At 48.1% G+C, this 8,259-nt stretch overlaps 2 protein-coding genes across 2 annotated transcripts in view; one reads left to right on the forward strand and one right to left on the reverse strand.

Annotated features, from left to right (window-relative positions):
- The window catches only part of NXF1 (nuclear RNA export factor 1), an 88,435-nt gene extending 80,564 nt beyond the window's left edge, over positions 1-7,871 (reverse strand). Inside the window, exon 1 of the mRNA XM_077287538.1 lies at positions 7,707-7,871. Coding sequence (XP_077143653.1) covers positions 7,707-7,734 — 28 coding nt within the window. The 5' untranslated portion in view covers positions 7,735-7,871. The remainder of the gene's footprint in view (positions 1-7,706) is intronic.
- Positions 445-2,932, forward strand: LOC143806716 (uncharacterized). Its single transcript, XM_077287537.1, has 6 exons — positions 445-627; positions 717-791; positions 899-985; positions 1,086-1,299; positions 1,393-1,552; positions 1,664-2,932. The coding sequence occupies exons 1-6, from the start codon at positions 460-462 to the stop codon at positions 2,679-2,681; spliced, it is 1,722 nt and encodes a 573-aa protein (XP_077143652.1). The 5' UTR covers positions 445-459; the 3' UTR covers positions 2,682-2,932.
- Positions 7,872-8,259: the final 388 nt, after the last annotated feature.

An 8,259-nucleotide genomic window follows, 5' to 3' on the forward strand; every position in this document is an offset into this window, starting at 1 on the left:
GCTGCCCACCAGGACCACAGCTAAAGAGCTAGAAGTAAGTTTTGAAGACCCCAATCTGCTACTTCAATGTGTCGAGCAGATTGCAAGTGTGTCTTTAACTTACAGAACCACCAGGACACAGCCGCTGCCCACCAGGACACAGCCGCTGCCCACCAGGACACAGCCGCTGCCCACCAGGACACAGCCACTGCCCACCAGGACACAGCCACTGCCCACCAGGACCACAGCTAAAGAGCTAGAAGTAAGTTTTGAAGACCCCAATCTGCTACTTCAATGTGTCGAGCAGATTGCAAGTGTGTCTTTAACTTACAGAACCACCAGGACACAGCCGCTGCCCACCAGGACACAGCCGCTGCCCACCAGGACACAGCCACTGCCCACCAGGACACAGCCGCTGCCCACCAGGACCACAGCTAAAGAGCTAGAAGTAAGTTTTGAAGACCCCAATCTGCTACTTCAATGTGTCGAGCAGATTGCAAGTGTGTCTTTAACTTACAGAACCACCAGGACACAGCCGCTGCCCACCAGGACACAGCCGCTGCCCACCAGGACACAGCCGCTGCCCACCAGGACCACAAAACGATGTCCTCTTCTGACAGCCCTCCTCCACAGCAACAGCGTGTATCGGTAAGTTAACACAAAATTTTTTTTTTTTTTTAAATTTCTTTAAATTAAATTTTTATGGATAACTACATGCATACATTATGTTTCAACAGGAAGCTGAATCAGATGAGGAGCTGTCAGAAGGGGGCGAGACGGGTGGAGAGATGCAAGTGGAGGAGGAACCAAGTGTAAGTAGTGGTGAAACAGTTGCTTCGCACATCACACTGCACCATACACAAAACAGATTACTAAACACCTGCCTACCTTAACTGAGAATTTGTTTCCTTCATTTCAGGCTGCTGCTGCTGCTCCTGCTGCTGCCGCTGAAGGCTCTCCCAGACAGTCCCAGAGTCGGCGGACTCGTCGCCACGGTCGGCCATCAGTGAGTTGTTTTTTTGGGGGGGAGGGGGATTCTATTGGTACTTTAGTATTTCAGTGTACTAATTTGTTTGTTTTCCTTTTTTTTTTTTTTTTTGACACAGGCTTCACAGCGTGCTCCCGCAGAAGAGGAGGATGATGATGATGACATTGACATCGATTGTCTCATCGAGGAGGTTCGCGAGCGGGAGCCGCTGTGGAACATGGCTGACCGCAGGCATGCTGATACCGGTGTCACCCGTCGGCTCTGGGACGAAGTGTGTCGCAACCTGTTTCCAAGGCGGGAGAGCCTTCATCCTCAGCAGCAGAGCAAACTAGGTAAGTATTCACTTTCCAGTGATGTTTTGAGCTGACTGTAATGTATTGCATTTACCAATTTTTTGTATTTTCTTTTGATTCTTGTCTTCACAGTTGGAAAGGTTAGGAAGCGGTGGCGGTCACTGAGGGATCGCTTTAAGAGGGAATTCAATGATGAGATGAAGGCCCCGAGTGGCTCTGCAGGAAGGAAGAGGAGCAGATATAAATATGGCCAGGCCCTCTCCTTCCTGAGGCGAACCATGCTAAGCAGAGTGTAAGTATTCTACAGCCCAATTATAACCATGTTAACCTGTCTACTTAGTTTGCTTTCAGTCAGGGCTTTTTCATTCCAATGTATTAATTTCTTTTGTTTTTTCTTTCACAGCACCTTCTCCAGCCACCGGGCGCCTGCATCTTCCTCTGCGCCCTCTGAAGCGATCCCTCCTGAGTCCGCCACTGAGGGCCACGTCGGTAGGCCCCACACCTCTGTCCCCTCCTCTGACCCCTCTGTCCTCTCCTCTGACCCCTCTGTCCCCTCCACTTCATCCGCCCCAAGCAGTGGAGCATTATTGCAGGCTTCATTGCTCGCATCTGATGCTGAACAGTTAGCGTTCCCTTTACCCCACCCCTCTGATCCTGCCACCTCGACACCACCATTAGGTTCGTGGCGGCAGCGCCAGAGGGGTCAGGAAAGGAGCTATGCTCCTGAGTTCTTACACCTGAATGCATCCTTCCAAGGCTCTTTCAAAATTTTGGGAGAGCAAGTGACTGCTGGTTTCAACATGGTGCAATCACGCATCAGTGAAACAAGCCAGGAAACCAGCAGTCGCTTGGATAGGCTGCATTCAGCTGTAAGTCCCGATCCGGCCAACCTTTTTTTCCAATCCATGCTCATGAGCATGGAGAAGCTTTCTTTTGAGCAACAGATGCGGGTAATGAATACCTGCCATAATGCTGCACTGCAGGCCATTAATGAATCGACCCACACACCTCACCACACCTCCACTCCAATTCCACACCAGGCCCCATTTCCACACCATACCCCCCATTACCAAACCCAGCCCCAATACCCACACCAGCAGCATTACCAAACCCAGCTCCAATCCCCACACCAGCACCATTACCAAACCCCACGCCACTCCCACTACCCTACCCAGTCACAATACCCGACCCAGTCCCCACAACAATCCCGGCCCCTAGACCAAATTACTTCCCCAATGTTTTCCTTACTGAACTTTTCTCTTCCACCTACCCCAACACCACCCCCCTCTGGTCAGCCTCTTGGTTTAACCCCCACTTCCACTGCACCCCAAACAAGTAGGGTTTCCCCACCTATCGATGTGGTCCAACCTTCCGGCACATCCTCCTCTCATATCTCCACCCAACACTTTGAAAATTTGTAAAGTGTGTAAATAAGATTCTAAAAAATGTTCTAATTTTTCTATAAAAATGTTGGAAAATATATATATATTTTTTTTGCAAAACAAAAAAAAAAAAAAAAAAAAAGAGTTAAAATAAAATTCGGATTACAATTCTACTCTTTGTGTGTGTGTGGATTTATTAAGGTAATATAATAAAAAAAGGTTTAATAAAAACAAACACCAGACATGTAAAGGGTATAACATAATGGTTTTACTAGCAAGAAAACCACGCTTTTGGGCCTTTTTTTGGGGGGGGGGGGCAGAAACACTTTTTTTACATAACCAAAACACATGGGAAACAGGTTACACATGGGAAACAGGTTACACAATCATGTCTTGCCACGGGATCCGCCCGACAGGTGAGACAAAATAATCGGCAAACTGGTCCCTCATCCTTGTAACTGAACTTGTAGAGCGAACCGAGCTGCTGCGGTAGTCCCACAAGGTGGTCTCCAACTCTTCATCATCCAAAGAAACGGGCTCCTTTGACAGGACAAAGTTGTGGAGCACCACACAGGCTTTAACTACCTCGTCTATAGTTGTTGTTTTCAGCTTGATAGCCGTCAGCAGAACTCGCCACTTCGCCGTCAATATGCCAAAGGAACACTCCACTACTCTTCGTGCTCTAGTAAGCCGGTAATTAAAGACCCGCTTGGTATGGTTTAAGTTCCGGCTACTGTACGGTTTCAGTAGGTGCAGCGACAGTTGAAAGGCTTCATCACCTACAAAGACATATTCCAGGGCTGGGTCACTTGTTCCTGGCAGTGGTCTGGCTGGCGGGAAATCGTAGCTCTCTCCATAAAGGCAACGACCCATCGGAGAGTTTTTAAACACTTGCGAATCATTGGACCGTCCATACGCTCCAATGTCCACGGCAAGGAACCTGCAGTTGGCGTCTGCAATAGCCATAAGGACGATGGAGAAATACTTCTTATAATTATAATACTCCGATCCTGTTCCTGCCGGTTTCGCAATCCTTATGTGTTTCCCGTCAACTGCACCCACACAATTAGGGAAATTGCAAATTTGCTGAAACTCTTCAGCACTTCGCAACCAGATTTCCGTGGATGGTTGGGGGATATACTCTGGTTGCAAAGTGGTCCAAACAGCCCGACATGTGTCCTTCACTATTCCAGAGATAGTTGAAATGCCCAGCCTGAACTGATAATGGAGCGAAGTCATAGATTCACCCGTAGCTAGGAAACTTTATAAAAAAAAAAAAAAAAAAAATGTTAAAAATTGTTTGTCTGTGCAATTTTTTATAATATGGCACTGTTAATTTTTTTTAAAATGACAGGAGACCCAATAAAACCAGCATGAATCCGGTGTAAAAAAACAGTGGAATGTCCGCCAAGAAAACCCAAATTACATGCTGCAGAAAATAGTGCGCAATATGTCAGCGCAGTATTGTCTGCAGCATGTAATATAACATTCAAAATGACCAATGACAGGAAAAAAGCAGTTGCATGTCATCAAACCCAAAAAACCCCAAAAAAAAAAAACTGCAGAAAATGCAACGCAATATTTCAGCGCAGTATTTTCTGCAGTCTGTTATCTAACATTCAATATGAGCAATGACATTTAAATAAAGCAGTTGAATGTCCGCCAAGAAAACACAAACTACATGCTGCAGAAAATAGTGCGCAATATGTCAGCGCAGTATTGTCTGCAGCATGTAATATAACATTCAAAATGACCAATGACAGGAAAAAAGCAGTTGCATGTCATCAAACCCAAAAAAACCAAAAAAAAAAAAAACTGCAGAAAATGCAACGCAATATTTCAGCACAGTATTTTCTGCAGTCTGTTAACATTCAATATCAGCAATGACATTTAAATAAAGCAGTTGAATGTCCGCCAAGAAAACCAAAACTACATGCTGCAGAAAATAGTGCGCAATATGCCAGCGCAGTATTTTCTGCAGCATGTAATATAACATTCAATATCAGCAATGAAATAAAAAAAAGAGGCTTACCGCAGGGTCACCATCAGCCGCTCCGCCGGTGTGATGGCAAGCCTCATCCTTGTATCCTGTCTTCGGATGACATCCTCCAGTTTTGCAAGCAAAAAATCAAAATGTTCAATCCTCATCCGCACGTAGTTGTGGAATTTGTGTGGATTGTGCCGCAACTCCAGGTACAGAGTGGACTGGACACCCCGGGTCATCCGTAGTTGATTAATCGGATGAATCCACATTCGTCTTCGTCTCCGTTGCTGCAGAAGCATCCTACGCCTTTCCGCTGCCGCCTCCTTCTCCCGCACTATGATATCCAGGCGATTTGTCTCAAAGATAACGTCGGTAACCAAACTAGCAATCCTCCCAAGAACACCTTCCATCGCTGCCACAAAACTAAAACCCACAAAGATGGGCTGTAAATACAGTACTATATAGTTTTTCAAATTTTCCAGTAGCCAATCAAATTTTGGGAGCCTCCCCTTTTAAAAACGGATCCGTCGGAAAAACGGATACAACGGATGGTAAAACGGATACAACGTATGCAACGCATCCAGTATTTTCGACGGAAACGTTTAGCGGATTTGCGACGGATCCGTCGAAATGCTGGATGCGTGGCATACGTTTGTCACCGTTTTTCAATTTTTTGACGCATCCGTTTTTTCGGCAAAAAAACGGATTTGCGACGTAATGCAGTAAACGCTAGTGTGAAACTAGCCTAATGAAGAAAGGTCCAAAGTAATGTTCAAAATCATGATCAGAGGTTAGAGCATGTAAACCACTATTTTATCCCCATATAGACTCTCTTAAGCTTACTTCAAAACAGATAAAAATGTAGGAATAGGTATTCTGGAAACTATCAATCAAACCACCGTTACACCCTTGTTTTATATCACTGTATCATTATCTATTCAGTCTAGTACTAAGTAAACAACACTGTCCCCATAGATTAAGGGACCCATAAGACATACTGTACCCCAGGTGCCAATTCAGGACTTGCATAATATATTCCCAGTGGAGCTAATCAAGTGCAGTAACTGCTGCATAATTTATTCTAAAAACTGAAATTATCTGTCTCATTACAAAAAGCACCCCCACTCTACTGACCTCATATTTCATTATTTGCAGCAGTCCCATACAAGCCCCAGCCTGTCTACAAACGCTGTGCAAGAAAAGACTCACGGGAAGATAGTCAGGCCTTATACAAGGGTGACAAGAAGAAAAGTACAGTGGGCTGCGATATTCTTGCAGTGAAACATATTGGGTCCAGCAGACACCAACATAAGTCAATAGGATTTATGACTATTTGTTGGAAAATGGATTCTATGTAGCGTTCATAAGCCATGACACCAGAGATAGCAGAACCTTAAAGGGACTCTGTCACCCCCTCCAGCCGTTATAAACTAAAAGAGCCACCTTGTGCAGCAGTAATGCTGCATTCTGACAAGGTGGCTCTTTTAGTCATTGGTGCAGTCAAAGCAGAAATAAAGCGTTTTACAATTTCACAAAAATACCTGTCTTTAGCCCTGGAGGCAGGTCTTAACCCCCCCTGCTGCACACGTCACACTGCCGTCACTCAAGGCTTCTTCGGCGCCGGGCACCGCCCCCTCCGCACTGTTTTCAAATCAAATCCGGCGCCTGCGCTGTTTTGTTCTGCCTGGGGCAGGAGCAGTGAACGCTGCCCGTCTGACCTCAGATGCAGTCTCGCAGACTGCGCCTGTGCGGCCACCCAGCTTGCGAATCCCAGCCCCGCAGTGTGTTATGCATTATGCACTCACCCAGGGGCGGTCCCGCTGCAGTCCAGGTCCAATGGGTGTCGGGAAAGGTCAGAGAGGCCCGGCGCCTGCGCACTGCAGTACTTTGCTCTGCCCTCAACAGGGCAGACAAAGTACGCCTGCACAGGAGCCATGGCCTGAATGCAAGAAGAGGACGTCATCGTAAGAAGATGGGAGGCCCCGGACCAGACCGCGACACCCATCGGACCCGGTCCGCCCCGCCCCTGGGTGAGTATAATCTAACCTCTTTTTCTCATCTTTCAGGATACATTGGGGGCTTATCTACAGCATTCCAGAATGCTGTAGATAAGCACCTGATGCTGGTGGGCTTAGCTCAACTTCGATTTTGGGGGTGACAGGTTCCCTTTAATAAGTCATATACCGCATTGGAGGGTGTCAGATTCCCTTTAAGGGTTAAACCACTGAAACATCAAGAGTTATAAAATGTGTGTGAATGAAGCTGTCCAATTCACACAGGGGACCTTGATTGTTGGTGATTCCACCATGTTCCTGGTGATTATACATTTATTCTCTGGGAAGGTGATACACTGAGACAATTCTTGCAGGGCAACCATTGTCTCTTACTGACTGCCTCTGTGCCGTTATAATAGTCCACAGTGTCCATGACAAACCAGTATCAAAGGGTAATTGTCATTTACATTTTCAAGGTCAAATTGTTCACATGTGAATCATTTTTTCATTTTCTGTGTTAGATAATTTTGTTTCCTTACTCTTCCTTTCAGGTTCGACCATTTCCTCAGCTACTGCTGATAACAGGATAAAGACAGTTGCAGGTGGAAACAGCCAAAATACTGTCAAAACCACACAATATTTGGGCAGAGCAGCAAGAAAACACATGGAAAAGGAGGGGATGCTCGCCACCCACGTTAGGTGACCAAATATAGCGAGGAGCCCCGCGCGGCCGCCTCGCCCAAGAGGAGCCCCGCGCGGCCGCCTCGCCCAAGAGGAGCCCGCAGCAAACCCCACGAGCCCCGCGCTGCCACCTCAACATGCCCTGTGTACCCGCTTCACCCCCTCGTGTCCTCCTGCCCCCTTTATAAGCCAGCAGCTCTATCAGGCACCTCCCCATGATACCGCAAGTATGGTGCCCCTGCTCCCGCCTTATATCGAACCTCAAGTGCCGTCCCGGGAAGCTCCGCACATGCGCGCCCACACACTATGAAATAAACCGCTGCTCCGACTCGTACAACGGCCGATATTAATCTCCAGAAGAATCACCTCAGTCCGGCACACAGAACTCCCGTCTAATAAACTTACCAATATAGGACCGGCCGCCATCCGCCATGTCTAGCTCGCTCGAACTCAGGCTCCGACCTCTCGTCACTTCCGCCTAGAAGGAGTCCGCCTCTCCACGATTCACCGTAGCAACGAGGCCGTCTCCGCACCGGAAGTGACGCAAGCGGTGAGCGCAGGCGTGTGTGCGGGAGGTGCAGCAGAGGGGTCACATGGTCTGTGCACGGGTGGGGTGGACTGAGCCAATCAAGCGCCGCTTAGCGCGCAGGGGGCTCAGGGGGTTTAGGGGGTTTGCGGCGGGCTCCTCTTGGCTGAGGCAGACATCCGGCATTGAGGCAGGCTCGGGCTGTGTTGCGGGACTAGGGGGTGTAGCGGGCATGTGAGACTCAACGGTGTTGAGGTCTGTGCGGGCCTCTCGGGGGTCTGTGCGGGCTGCCAGGGGTCTGTACGGGCTGCCAGGGGTCTGTGTAGACCTCGGGGGTCTGTGCGGGCTGCCGGGGGTCTTTGTGTGTGTGTGCGCGCAGGCATCGTCCGATGGGACTACAAGTCCCATCAGGCTCTGCCTGCTACAATGACA

This window comes from Ranitomeya variabilis, chromosome 2, assembly GCF_051348905.1.
Source record: "Ranitomeya variabilis isolate aRanVar5 chromosome 2, aRanVar5.hap1, whole genome shotgun sequence".
In the NCBI taxonomy this organism is placed as follows: domain Eukaryota; kingdom Metazoa; phylum Chordata; class Amphibia; order Anura; family Dendrobatidae; genus Ranitomeya; species Ranitomeya variabilis.